Source organism: Lycorma delicatula, chromosome 13 (genome assembly GCF_047948215.1).
Source record: "Lycorma delicatula isolate Av1 chromosome 13, ASM4794821v1, whole genome shotgun sequence".
Taxonomy (NCBI): domain Eukaryota; kingdom Metazoa; phylum Arthropoda; class Insecta; order Hemiptera; family Fulgoridae; genus Lycorma; species Lycorma delicatula.
In genome coordinates, this window is record NC_134467.1 from 4,254,759 (window position 1) to 4,270,178 (window position 15,420).

General features: G+C 30.6%; 1 protein-coding gene across 12 annotated transcripts in view; it reads left to right on the forward strand.

Moving 5' to 3' along the window:
- Nucleotides 1–15,420, forward strand: part of Mi-2 (chromodomain-helicase-DNA-binding protein Mi-2 homolog) — a 161,370-nt gene that overhangs the window by 121,158 nt on the left and 24,792 nt on the right. For all 12 annotated transcript variants that reach the window (XM_075381508.1, XM_075381511.1, XM_075381514.1 and 9 more), the window contains exons 25-27: nucleotides 7,930–8,032; nucleotides 13,337–13,378; nucleotides 14,318–14,415. In XM_075381508.1, the coding sequence (XP_075237623.1) occupies nucleotides 7,930–8,032; nucleotides 13,337–13,378; nucleotides 14,318–14,415 (243 nt within the window). The remainder of the gene's footprint in view (nucleotides 1–7,929; nucleotides 8,033–13,336; nucleotides 13,379–14,317; nucleotides 14,416–15,420) is intronic.

The following is a 15,420-nucleotide window of genomic DNA, read 5'->3' on the forward strand; positions in this document are numbered from 1 at the left end:
GGATTGTTGAAATAGCCATGATAGATGTTTTTTCTTCACTGTTTCATCACATTTATTGTTCACTATTGATGTTTTTTACAGGATTTTATTGGGGCTAATTCTTCTGCGATGATAACGCCCAGGCGTTTTTTGCCCACAAACAAACAAAAAAATTCTGCGATTTGTTTAAGGTTGTTGACTAGATCTTTGAGTTTATCCTTGTTATTTTTTCGGTTGCTTTTTGGTAATTTTCTTTTTTGATTAGTTAGGTAGATCCATTTTTTTTAGTTTTAGGAGCTTGATTTTGTTGCTTTGTTTGGGAGTAAATTTAATTTTTAATTTGACTAATTTGTCTACTCCTTGGAAGACTTTTACACTGTAGTTGTCCTTGTGGTAGTGTTTGTCCATGAAGACATGTTCTTGTTGCCATTCTCTTTTAGTGTAGTCGGGGTGTTTCCAGGTTTTCAGTTTTTGAGATTTCTGCTTGAAATATGTGGAGTTTTTTTTCTTCTTGATGATATCGCCACACAAGCTTGAAGCTTGTGCGTGGTATAGGGAAAGTGACATTTTTTTGGTGTATGAGAAATGCCATCACTGAGCGGGATTCAAACCTGAGACCCTACCACTTGTGCAGCGTAGGCCAGTACCACAGATTTGTAGGTTAGGTTGTGGTTTCTGCGGAGATCGATGAGTCTGTCTGGTTTTGTTTGTTTTCTTTTGGGTGGGCTGTATTCCAATGATGTCACAGTATCTTCTTTCTCTGCCTAATTGAGCATTTAAGTCTCTGATTAATTATTTAACATGGTTTTGAGGATGTTATTTACAGTCAGGTTGAAAAGATACCAGAATTTTTCTGTTTTTTTAGTATTCTGGAGTTTTTTTAAATTTAAACTTTTTAAATTTTGCAAAGTTATTTTTATTATTAATGGTTGCATAGGTGTTTATTGTATGTTTAATTTTATTAGATGCTTTTAGGGTCAGTGTTGAGATTCTTGGGGATTGTGACTTTAATTGTTATATGGAGTTTATTATTTTGAGGCTGACTAAAAAGCCTGTTCTAAACTGTGAGACAGTTTACATCGCTTTCTTCCCAGGTATATCTTTGTAGAGCTTATATCCTTGAGATTCCATGGCATCCTGGTCAGTGTTTCTTATTTCCTGCAGACCCATCTTGAGAATTTTATGTTGGGTCCATTAGAACAGTTTTTATTTTTAGTTAACCAGTTTGCATGAATGAGTTTACATTGTGTGTGGAAAAGTAGGTGATTTGTTTCAGTTTGATTTTGGACTTAGTATTTTTTTTTGTTCATCTGTGTACTGTTCGAGCATTCCAATGCTTCCGATCACATTTTATCTTCTAAGTGGTAGCCCACCATATCCGAATTCTGTTTTCTCTGAATTGTGGTGTTGCTTGGTTCAGCCGGTGGACCAAAACCTATAAAGGCCTTGTAAGGTGGTATTCCTTAAAAGAAATTTCATGATTCATGATTGACAGTCAAGGGGTCACCTGTGGTGCGACTAAGTCCCAAGTTACAACTGTAGATGAGATCTAGTGATGTGTGATTTGATGATAAATGAAGCTGTGAAGTTTGTTAAGATTCAGTTCACAGGATAAATTTTTCCTATTCCATATATAGCGAGAAAATCTTAAAATTCTTTTCAGTAAATTGGTAACCTGTATAATTTACCCCTACCTGTGGTAATTTAACTGTGTATTCTTATGAAGCATCAGACATGAGTTGCTTTCAAATTAGCTCATTACACAGTAGTTTTGAACACTCATTTTCATGTATTTCAGTCTACCATGAAAGATGCACATAATTAATCCTTAAATACTGTAACGTACATAACTTCAGCCTGAATTGAAATTTGTTTTATTTGCTTCAAACTCTTTCCAGGTGCCATTATGTGGCGTTACAGTTGCACTTGCGAGGGCTGTCCAAGTTACTTTCAACTTACAGTTTGGTATAAAAAAAAAAAAAAGTTTATTTGGGACAAATACATAATGTCTTCAAAGAAATTTCGGTAGTAGTTTAGACTCGACTAGTTCGGAGCCTGTTTACTTAGACAACAGGTTACCCAACAAAACATGATTTAAAGATTTTAATCATCTTTGTAAAACCAATGTTCTCATTGTTTTTTTTTTTTGTAATAATGGACAATTAAGTTACAATAAACCTCAGAATCTACAGTTTTATTGAAATATAATAATAATTGGCATGGATAATTTCAGATATCTGTGAGAATGGATCAGTTGGAATTCTGTAGATTAAAAAACATTAACACTTAGAGCTAATAAAAATGGGATTAGTTTTACACCTAACGAAAAACACTTAAAAACAAACAGTCTTTATCGTGGAACTCAAAATTTTGACACTATAAAACCGTGATAGAGCCAGAAACACTGTGCAGCAGAAACCCTAAGACCGCAACAGAGGTTTACTAGAAAATCTAGAAATAAAAATGAAAGGAAAATTTTAGGTCCCAAATTTCAAAATAATGAGGTAAAATTAATTCCAAATAACAAACTATACTAAAATTGAAAAACTGTCAAGACACATTAAGGAAAAGACAAATCGCATTTTACTCCATGTATTTAGAATGAATAACAGTAGACTGACTAAACAAATTTTTGATTTTTTCCAAAGTAAAAAAAATTAAAGGTAAATGTTTCGCACAAGTCCCAGAAGACCTAAAAGAACTGAGAGAAAGAGAAATTTAAAAACATGAAAATAAAAGATTCCAAGAAGCGCCAAAACGCAAGAACAGAGCTGAACGTTTTGAAAATGAAGGAAAGAGATATAAGAAAGAATGAAGAGGTACTGGGCAGATTGAAAAACAGAAAAAAGAAGCATACTGAAAATGAATGATCTAACGTGTTCCAAGCTGAACTGTTTGGAGTGAAAAATAATGGACCTGTGATTTGTGACATGGGACGGGCATTATCATTCAGAAGAAATCTTTTGAGAAAGGACACATTTCCTCCTTATAGCAGATTTCACTATTTTATTTTCAAAGCGGTACTTAGTATTGTACTTTGTTCTTCCAAATAATCACAATAAATTTTGCAATTTTAGTCCCAAAACAGTGTTAGCATCACTTTATCATTGTAGTTTTTAGCTCAAAATGATGGATCTGTGTTTCAACCAAGTTAATATGGGACGTAAAAAGAGCATTTCCTTCTGCCAAAACCAGTCATTTGACTTCTGCACTAATGTGAACTCGTGTGATTTTGAATTTACCTCGAATTTGTTTTGAGGTAATTCAGCTCATCATGGATGATGAAACGGATGTTGCCAATACTTCCATTATAAATTTCTGCAATTTTCTCATTTTTTTATGCATGTCATTGTGAATAAGTTCATTAATGCAATTTTGCAAACAATCATTTGAAATTTCTACCGGTCTTACACTAAGATGAAAATTGAAGGCACTGTTCCAATTTATAGTGTTTGATCTAGTTAATTCACTTTTTACCATATTGTTTTAATATCTACAAGTGAATTTTGGCTTGTTTTACACCTTCAGAAATAAAAAATCTTATCACACTGTGCTGTTTTTTCATAGTACATCTTTCAAGCGAATCTGACATTTTGAAATAGAATGGGTGTAATATTAATGGACATTCTTTTCAAACAAATGATATTTTTGATTTCACTGGTGCCAATTGAAACTGATAGCTTCAGTTCTGTTTTTTCACTGTTCTTGTTCGTTATTAATTATTGACTTAGGTTTGTCGAATTGAAAGAAATACTATAACTAATTTTATAATGGTATGTTTATTATCATTGGAGTGTATTGTTCTACTGTCAACATATCATGTTTTCCGAGTCGACTTTGCCACATAATACATAGATTTTATACAGTCGAACCTCAATTTTTTTTTACTGCAATGTGACATTTTAATAAAACTATAAATTTACTTCTGTTTAATGAATTCATACCTCTATATAACGAAATTGTGACATACTACGTATTAACCAAATACAGTATGTAGTAACATATAGTAATTTTTATTAAATGTTTTTTTTAAAAATAACCACATTAAATTTAATATTTTGAACATCTCTCTGAGTTTAAGTTAGTTATTCTTTTGATTTCCGTACCTAAATTGTACCTGTATACAAGCACAAAGTAATCTGGACAATAGTCAAAAGTGGCAGGTTATTTTTATTGAACGGCAAAGTGAAAATTCCAAAGATTCTCTTATAACATATTTACAATAAAATTCTAACAAAAGAAAACATGTGCACTGCAGTAACTGTCAGCCTGTACATTAAATTAGCGGAATTTCCTGAAATTCATTAACAAGTGCAGAGCACAAAAATTACTGTGCAAACTTTTATTCATTTATCTAAACGAGATGTTTATCTGCAGTACACAGACATAACAAATAAAATTCTTAGAAAACATAACACACTCCCTCTACTGTTCAGCGCTTATGTACACTTAAGCAATAATTTTTCCTGGAATTACTTCAGTCTACCTCCGTCTTTAGATAATGTTACTCGCATTATACAGTACTGCACAGTTTGTTTAGTGTGCCATATACAATGTCAAAACAGCAGTTCCCCAGAGTTTCGGAAAAATTAGCGTTATACATGAAGTTGACAAACGTATTAGAAAAAAAAAAATTTGAAATCTTACCTGTACATTGTCAACAATTTTAGAAAATCGGAACGTGATACAACTACAAGAACTTGACCAGCATAAAGAAAATATAGTGAGAAAAAAATTAAAAAAATCATGTATGATGATATCAACGAAGCCATTTCAAAATGATTGACAGTGATACGCGATAAAAGCTTCTGTTATCCGGGAGATTAAAAAAAAGCACTGGAATTTGGAGCCGCATTAGGACACAAAGATTTCCAGGCCGGCAACAGGGGTTAGAGATGTTTAAAAAAAAGATATTGTGTTATTCATAAAGTAATTTTTGGAGAAAGTGAAAGTTGCAGAGTTAAGCGGCTATGAATCTTGGAAGAGACCGTGTTGAAACTGATTTTAGAAGAACATCCCCGAAAAGACATTTTCAACATGGACGAGACAGGCCTTTCTGCAAATGTTTACCTGACAAAACTTAACTTTTAAAAATGATTGTGCTTTGGTGGTAAACGAAGTAAACTAAGAATTACTGTGTTATGGCTGTGAACACGCTAGGGACTGAAGGAGTTAAAATGTTGGTAATCTGCAAAAGTAAAAATCCATGTTGTTTTTGAGGAGTTAAATCTCTAAGAGGTAGACCACACATTAATCAAAAAGGTGTAGATGACTACTGAAATGTTTACACATTAGGTAAAAATGCTGGACAAACAAATTACCAGACAAAAAAGAAAAATTGTACTTTTTATTGATAATTGTACGTCACATCCTCAAGACATTAATTCTGTATTAAACAGTGTACAAGTAAAAGTCGTATGTATATTTCCCACCAAACTTTACGTCAATTATACAACTGATGGGTCAGGGGGTAATTAAAAATCTTAAATTGCACTACCGTAAAAGAATCCTGAAAAAAATTGTAACCGTTGTAGAGAATAAGACTGTCCCTGTTAATATTGTTGACCCCCAGGAGTGCATTTCTGAATTATCAGACATATGGATCTATGATATTAGCGATAAAACAATATTCCATTGTATATGTAAGGCCTGTTTCAGTACCACCATGACAGAATGGAATGAAAATGGTGATATGATAGTACAGTTAAAAAGTCACTGAAGATTTCATCATTGCTGATGGAACCGGTAGAAGAAGAAGATGATGACGAAAATTGCGAAGACCAGCAGGAGGAGAGAAAACCTACCGACGATTAGGTTTTACAGTCATTTAAAACAATTAGGATTGGACTCAGCTCAAAGATGAAGTACCAGTCAGAATTTTTTGTATTTAAATAGATGTGAAACTCTTTTTAACATAGTACCTTATTCAAACACAGTAAAAAACAGAGAATTACTCACTTTTTCAAGTAATTAGTTAATACTATATTAAAAATTATACACTGTAAACATTATCTATCGATGTCTTATCAAAAACTAAAGAATGCATTAGGATTAGTATTTTATCAATCGATTTAAAAATAGTAAGGGTATTGATTTTTTGTATTATCATGAAAAAATTATGGGCTAGTAATAAAAATACCACGTATTAACCTACAACTGAGTACAATAAGTTTTTAAGTACAGCCTACATCTCTTACCAAAGATACATAATTTTTATATAGTATGTTTAATGAATTAGATTAATATGTAAAGCGTGACTTAAAAAAATATATTTATATTTTTTTCTATGGTGCTATTAAGAAAAGTAATTGTATTTAATTTTTTTATTCATCTTAAAATAGGATAAAATGTCGCTAAAAAAATTAGACTGGGAGTTCTTGTTATTTCTATATAACTAAAACCTCTATATTTTCCCAGGATTTTCAATTTCTGAAATATAGAGGTTCGACTGAAATTATATAATTTTTTAATTTGAAACTTATCAAAATAGCTTCAAAAAAATAAATATTATACGCTCAAAATTAACGTTGTCTCCCATGGATATTCATCAATAATAAATGCAAACAGAAGCCGTGGCATACCTACTGTTTTACAACTCGTAATCTACAGCAATCTATTAAATGTGATGTTAGTTGTTGGCATTTTATCCTTACATTTTACTTCTCAATGTTCTGGATATTTTTCCTTGAGACATTCCAGGTTGCAGAGTCATCCAGGGTAAGAGTACACCTTCAAGAAGCCATTTGTAATTGAATTGATGAATAAATTAAGATTTTTTCTATACATAGTGTTTGAATTATATATATACACACAGATTCTCTTTTTGTGAAGGATTTGCATGAAGAGACAGACAATAATTTATCGATAACAAGTTTTTCGTTTATAAATGTAGATGGGGCAAGGAGGAATATTTTCATTACAAAAAAAAAATGTTCGCTCCAGTGAGAAGCTCTAGAAGATATGAAGAATGTTTTGTGGAAAAAAGGAAAATGAAATTATAAATTAAAAAACTGAAGATAGAAAGGAAAAATTTCAGAATTAAAATCTTGGCTGAATAAGAACAGATAGCCGCCAAAATTAAACTTTTAGAGAAGGGCAAATTATTAGAACCTAAAGATATTGAAAAAAAGTTGCCTTATGCTTTACTCATACATAATAGTATGTAATGAGATCTCATATTATTTTTATTTTTTGCTGTATGTAGAATAATAATGACAAAATATTTTTGAGTATTAATGTTTGTTTTCTGTACAAAATATGGTGTTCTGTTCTAGTTTTCTTATCTGTATTACTTTAACGAACAGTGATTTTTAGTTTTCCTTTTAAGTTGTGATCGTACATAAATTCTTTGTTAAATTGAAATCTGTGTTTGTTAGCATTTTTATGCAAACCCAAGTTATTAAATATCGTTTTTTTGTTTACAGAATAATATAGGCTAGTTTTTGTAAAAAAAAAATTAATCAATATTAGGTGTAAGCCAATTATTTTTAGTTAGTTTTTATTTCTTATCTTATCTGTGTTACTTTTAGTTATCGTGATGTTCATTTTTATACAAGAAACTTATTAATATTGTTTTTTTTTATACTTTATAAAAATTTGCAATGTAATTTACTGAAACAATTTATCACAAAAAATAATGTAATTTTAAATGTTTATTGTAAAAAAATTAGTAAAAAATAAAGTTTAAAAATGAATGTAATAATAAAAAAGGCACGAGTTCGACAGCTATGGGGATGTAGAAGCTGCATAAAGAAATAAAAAATGTATATATTTTTCATCGTAAATAGCAGTAGCATAACATTATGATTTGGGAAATTTTTTCTAATCGGTCAGGAAAAATGAATTAAAATTCAGTGGAAACCCTAATTTTTTTTTGTGTATGCACATGTGCTTGCACGGTATATAATATAAAAATTGAATTACACAGAATTTTTTTAATTCTGTTTCTAGGTTAATTACAATGATGGAGGTGTCGTTGATGCGAGAGAAAATATTGATTCAAGCTGGCAAGAGAATCTTTCAGATTATAATTCTGACTTTTCTGCACCATCTGGTAAATATAATAGCCTTTAATTGTTATTATATTTGTGAATTAAACATTTCTTTTCTATTACTTTCCTGACTATAGGGACACTTGCAGCTAAACTATTGCTGTAAAAACAAATTCTTATATAGATTGGTAAAAAAAATTGGTCCTTTTTAAGTTTTGTGCCTTAAGGGAACATTTAAAAAAATAGATTCAAGTAGATTATAAGCCAGTAAAAAAAAAATTTCTAATGTTCCAAATCCAAAAAAAAATTTTTGTCAGTCAGATGTTTATTTGCATATATGTTGGTCTTATAACTCTGGAACCCAGTGATTGATTTTCTTCGAACTTTGTAGATGTATACTACTTTCAAGATGAAAGAATGTATTAAATGTTTGCAAAAATTAGAAAAAGGAGCACGGGTTGTTTTGGTCAAAATAAAATTTTAAATTTATACTGGGGCACTTTAGAAAAACATTTTCTTACAAAGTTTTTTTCTTAAGATCACAGATTTTTATTTAATATTCACCCCCTCCCCAAAAAAGACAATAGTTTTTATATTTCATTTATATTTTTTAAATTGCAATTCTTCCTGTTGTAATGTTTGTTCTTGAGTAGTGATGTAACTTTTTAGATATACAGAGTGATTCAAAGAAACAGGAAATTTAAAAAATTTAATAACGTTAATAGAAAATGAATTTTATTTCATGTAATTGTACAAATGTTGCCATTTTAATATACATACATTTCAGTTTGTTTTTTAAAGATGATGTCTTGCAGGTGACCTCCCCTTCTACGTAAACACTCACGAAGTCTCTTCGTTAAATTGTTCGTGGTTTGACGTAACATCTCGACTCGAATTTCCGCAATTGCTTCTCGGATCTTTGCCTTCAGTTCTTCTGTTGTAGCAGGTCTACTGTGGAACACTTTGCTTTTAAAGTGACCCCACAAAAAGTAATCGCAAGCTGAGAGTTCAGGCGATCTGGGAGGCCATCAAATGTCACCATTTCGTGAAATGACACGTTGTCCAAACAGTCGGCGTAGAGCTGCCATCGATATTCGTGTAGTATGTGACGTTGCTCCGTCTTGTTGAAACCAGACTGTGTTAAGAATCGGTGGAAATCTCTTTTGTTGTTCCACAACAGGTTTCAAAAAATTCTCTACGCGCTCCCTTCACACTGACATTGTTTTTGTAAAACGCTTTGATAGGAAATGCATGTTGCGCACCACTCCAAGGATCCATGACAACTAAATGACAGGTTAGGTTAGAGAGGCTGACGCCACTTATCAAGTGGTACCAATCGCCCACGGCTACCAACACAACTTTAAAAAATTTCCCGTTTCTTTGAATCACCATGTACTTAACTTTACTGTGAGAAATTTCTGATTAAATTAAAAGAGGAAGAGAAGGAAACTCTTCATTACAAAGAGAAGTTCTTAGCTTAAAAATTCCTCTTTAAATGGCGTACAACTTTTACTTAATATATAAATAAATTCTTCACTGCCTATATATAAATACTTTGAAGTGAAACAAAATTAGTCATCCTCTTAAGCATTATTCGTAGCTGAAATTTATGAATTCTTTATTCCAAAAACTTTAATTTTGGAGGGCTTTTCCAAAATCGTCTGTAGAGTGGGTACTCAAAAACGACATTAAGTAGTTATATACACAGGTTATTTTCACAATTAATTTATTTCTCAGTGTAGTTGTCATCACATTTTGGCGCTTTTGTAGTGTGATATCAACTTACTTTTATAGACCTCAAAGAACTGTTGCTGAGTTAGCCAGCCATTTCTTTCATCTGCTAATATTTAAATGTGTATTTTTTAATTTTACATCGTACTATTTCAGCTATTAAGAAAGGATCATATTATGCTTTTGTTTCTATGCTTTGATAAATTACTGATTATTCAATTTAAAATTAAATAAAATAATTTCCTTACACAAACACTATTACTGAAGTTTGAAGATATTTTAAAGAATAGCTTCTAATTAGGAAAGTCAGAAGTATTTTCATACATCAATTTTACATTTGCATAATTATACTCGAGCAATATGTCAGTGAAATTTTTATTTGAGTGTACCAATCTTATTTATCGGCATTTGCACAGTGATATGATCGTTATTTCATTAATAATTTTTATTTATCAATATAAACTGTAACCTGCAAATAAAAGTGGCCTTAAAATATGATTTGAAAAGACAGAAATTGTGCCCCAAAAACCAACACGATTAAAAGAAGTAACTGTAAATGTTAATAAAATCGAAAGAGTAACCCGATTTAAATACCTCAGAGAAATAATTATAAATAACCTAAATGAAAAACTCAATCCTAATAGTGAGAAACAAACTAACTAAAATTCAAAAATTAACCCGGTACGCGTAAAATAAAAAATGAAAAAATAAGACTCTACAACACAGATATCTAACCAAAAGCCACTTATACAGCGGAAACACTCTTCTACCTGAACAAACAATCAAAGACAGACAGACTCCAGAAAATCAAAAGAAGAATCTGAAGAACCTGTGTCAATAAACAGAGAGGCTGGTGGATCGTGCCCGACAAAGGTGTGTACTAAGAGTTAGAACCCATCACTGATATCATGCGTAAGAGGAGATTGGGATTCTTTGGACATATGAGGATGCAAGATTCAAGACTGGAAATGGCTAGTACAGTACGATCTCGACTCAAAATATTCCAGGACGTAGGTGGATCAGAGAAATAAGAGAGGATCTGAAGGAAATCAGCCTTACACCAGAAGATGCCGCAGATAAAATAAAATTAAACGGCAAAATCAAGTACAAAAACTCACAAAACGAACAATTTCAACCCTAGAAAGGGCACAGAGAGGGAACATATGAAAAAGTACTGGGAGGACCACAAGGCCCAGGCAGTCCAATCGAAGAGACTTTGATAATGGACTATTAATGCGGTCATAGAAAAATAATATTAAAACCGTTTCCATTTGTATTTTATTTAAAACTTTATAATGCTTCTTCTATCATTTTTTTTTACAGTTTCGTTTTATTTTTCCAAACAAATGTTAACAGCATACTCCATATGATCTGTTTAATTATGTTATGATTTAAATAAAATCCTTTATTTTACATTAAATCATTTATAGGTGTAATTTAGATAATGTTTTTATTTCCACTAAAGCGAGGTTGTGGTGTTAGGTGCATTCCCCTTTGAATTTTTCTTACCGGTCTCTTTGGTGATGTTATTAACAAAATTATTTTCGTGCAATTCGTTCAAATGGTTTAGCAAATAGCATCCTAATGGCAAAATGTAATTCTTTATAAAATTGTTTTTTTTTTCTAGGTAGTGATTTTTTTTTGTGTTTATAACATTCCATCAAAACATATTTTATGAAATGTATTGAAAAATCATAATTTAAGACATATTACCAATCGATTAAAAAACATTTTAGAGTATGAAAATATGAAATCATCATCTGATATATTTTTTAAATGAAATTTTATAAAGGGGTGTTCTAATGATCCAGAGATCTCTGCTAGAGTAATTAATGTGAAGGAAAAAGCAGTATGTGTTTAAATAAATTTTATACATATCTTAAATATGACTGTTACTGATGGATCTTGGTGGCATTATGTACATCAGATGGAAAAAAAAAAGGAAATTGTATCCTACAGAGACTTGTTTAACATTGACTTTTATTTGTAAAGATTTAATAGGAAAAAATAAATTATCAGTGAATAATAATGTGACAGTTGCACGTGTAATCAACCATTACATTTTCAGCACCATACATAATGGACAGCTGGTTGAATGTGTATAATGAGATGATATGCTGCAAATAGCTGCTGTATATTTTGCTTGTTTTATTTTTAACAAATTTCTTGTCAATTTTTGAACAGACCTCATCTTTTATATCGAGCGATTCAAAAAGAACTTCACAAATTTAAAAGCATATAAAAATTTATCGAGATAACTTACAGATTTGGTTAAGTTCTCATGTCATAGAAAAACACAAGTTTGTCACTCAACATTGACTTTGATTTGATATGGCTTCCATTTGTAATGCAATATACATGCACTTGAAGTCAATTTCATTCCAAACTGTAGCCTGCAAATCAGGCGTTATCTCTGCAGCTGTGGTGTCACTTCAAAGTCAGCTCAACAAGATTAGCAGGCAAAGCGCATAAACCTGATCTTTAATGAAACCTCAACAAGAAAGAATAATGGTAGGTTAAAATCTGGGGATCAAGGTTACCGTGCAATTGGACCTTCTCGTTCAATTCAATGACCTGAAAATAGAATATCAAGAAAATTTTGAACTTCTAGTTGGTAGTGAGGTGGTGTCCCATCTTTCTGATAGTAATGGCATCTAACTGAGGAATTAAAAAATTTTATCCCCTGGAAGAAGGATGGGACATACAGTCTGTTTGCTTGGGGCACAAAAAAGATTTACCTTAGGGCTATCACAAATGTGCTGCAGTTTCATGTGAGTTTTTGCTACCCCATATTCAACATTTATGGGTATTCACCTTGCCATTGATTTGAAACGTTGACTCATCATTAAAAATTACATCGTCTACAATTCTATCCATCATTTTCACATAAAACTGCAACCGAGCAACTTTTTCTTGTAAAGTATCGAACAGCAGTTAGTTTGTACGGCTTCAAGTGCAATCGTTTATGTAATACATGCCAAACGGTCATTTGTGGAATGTCAGTCTCACTTGACACACGTCAAGATTATGTGTAAACCTTTCTCAGAGTTGTTCCACAGTAGCTTTAAGGATGCTGTTGGCATCCTGGTAATTTTGTATGTTTAACAGAACAACCCGTGTCGATGAAGGTTTGGTGCCAACAGTATTGTATGCCTACTAGTTTTAGCTCTCTACCGTAGTTTACAAAAATTATGTTCAAACTGCACTTGTTGACTGCAAATTGTAAAACCAAAACAAAGCATGTTCTTCATCAGTAATGGATACATTTTTAACAACACTGGTAACAGCACTGGTGGTCAAATTCGGTATTTATGAACTACGTGAGTCAAAAGTTGATGTGCTTTGCTTGAAATAAGACCTCAACTGAATCTGTAAGTTATCTAAATTAATTATTATATGCTTTTAAAATTGGGAAGTTCTTTTTGAATCACTTGTATTTTCATATTGTTATAAACTGGTTATGGAGATTCTGCTGATTATTAATTTTTTTTTTTTTATGTTTAATTTTGTAGCTTATTGATAGTAATTTCTTTTGAAACTGTTCACAGTTTTTTATGGATCAGTTTGATATCAATTATTATTTTTTAAGCACTTAATTGATAATTTAAACTTTTTTTTCTTATCATTCGTTTCAGATGATGATAAAGAAGATGATGAATATGATGAAAAGAATGACGGTAAGTTAGTTTTCTTTTTTTAAGTTGAATTTTTTATTAATTTAATTCTTAAGTTAAATCTCAGTATTCGATCTTTAGGTATGCTCTGTTTTCATATTACATATTGTGTAACAGAGTTTTTTTTAAATATATCTTTTGTTCAAAGCGTATATACCTTAAGCAGTTTTTTGATTGCCTTGATCAGTTAATTGCCGATTTAATAGATTGGTGTTAGGTGTGTAACTTAGTAATTAACTATAATTGGGCTTCAGTCTGTTTTTGTTGGAGGAAATAAATGAAAAGGAAGTTTTTGAAAAACATAAAAAAAAAGAGAAACATTACTTATTTGTAGATTGCTTAATTTGATAACATAATTTTTTGAATAATGCAGTAACTGACCTCAGTTCAAGATAAACATTTTTCTTAGCAGTTTATCAATTCTTTGTCTATTCCAAAATAGTTCCTGTAATTATAATATCTGAAAGGTATTAAAACATATTCTTATATATTCATTATTGTTTTGTAATCAAATAAGTAAGCTAATTTTCTTTAGTTTTAAAAATTCATAAAAAAGATATCCTATAAATACCTAGTTCAATGTTTTATTTTAAGAATTCCTTTTATTTATTTTATTACATTTAAAAAAAAAAAAAACAAATAAAAATTCAAAATTAAAAGTAATCATAATTTATATCAAAAATGTTTTTTTTTTTTTTTAATGTATAAATTTAAAAGAAACTGATATTTTTATATAAACTAATCTAATTTTCCTGTTGATTTTTCAACCAGGAGAAATGATTGTCCCTCTTCTTTCCTTTTTGTGTATTTGCTCTGTTTCTGTTATATTCAGTTATTATTTTTATGTAATTTTACTACCGGAATGCAAAATAGGTGGCTAATCAAATATATTTACTGATCTATTAAGTAAAGTAGCTCATTCTTCATTTTACTTATTTACAGTCGAAGGAGGTCGCAGTAAAAAGAGACGTCCAGAAAGACGAGAAGAAAAGGACCGTCCTTTACCGCCACTTTTGGCTAGAGTTGGTGGAAATATTGAGGTAAGGAAATGTTTATAGTGTTTTTGACCTGTTAAAAGATATTTTTTTGATATCGCAAGTAAATTGTGACGTTTCTGTATCGTTCAAATCTAGGTGATCAATTTTACAATACCCAAATTGTATTGCTACTTAATAGAGACAGTGTGTTTTTTGTTTGATCCTGACAGCTGTGAAAACTATTTTACCAATTTTTAACTGCAGCTTTCTTATGATCCCCAGAATGTTTACCACAGTTCAAACCTCACTTATCTCGTTACTATGTAAATCATTAATAAAAAATATAAAAAATGAAATGCTTCCTTTATTAAATTTAATGCTGTTGTACATATCGTTATCAGCTTCTTCAGATACTTATTTGATTTATTGAATTTAATATATTATCTATAAAATATCAATTTTTATTATTTTCATTAAAAAAATAAAGATTTATTGTGTTATTTTAAGGGAAAATAACACTAAAATAGGAAAAAGCAAGAATAGCAAAAATAGGTCGAGTTAGAAGAATTAATAAATGTTATAGATTTATTATTAAAGAGATGTCAATTTGAAAATAATCTTGTGTAGCGCAAAGGAAGTATAAATAAAATACAACAGAAAGAATGTTCAAGTAACACAACTTTACCGAAACTGCAAAGGATGAATGAAGCGGTAAGAAAAGCAAACAGGCAGAAGCAAAGAGAGCTTTCCTGCTGAAAAGAAATGTGCTGATATCAAATGTAGATTTAGGAATTATAAAATAAAAATTTAACACGCTATCTTCCTTTAGTAATTATAATGAATTTTAACACTATGTTAAGATCAAATAGGCAGAAGATCTATTTATTATACAACTAGCACTTTTTAGTGTTAGCCATATTATTAGAAGATCTGCCATTACATAATTCATTCAGAATTTCATTATTATTATTATTATTATTATTATTATTATTACTACCTTACTTCTCCATATATCAATAGGAAAAAAATAATACTCCTCACATGTTAAGATCTTTTTTCCAACTGATT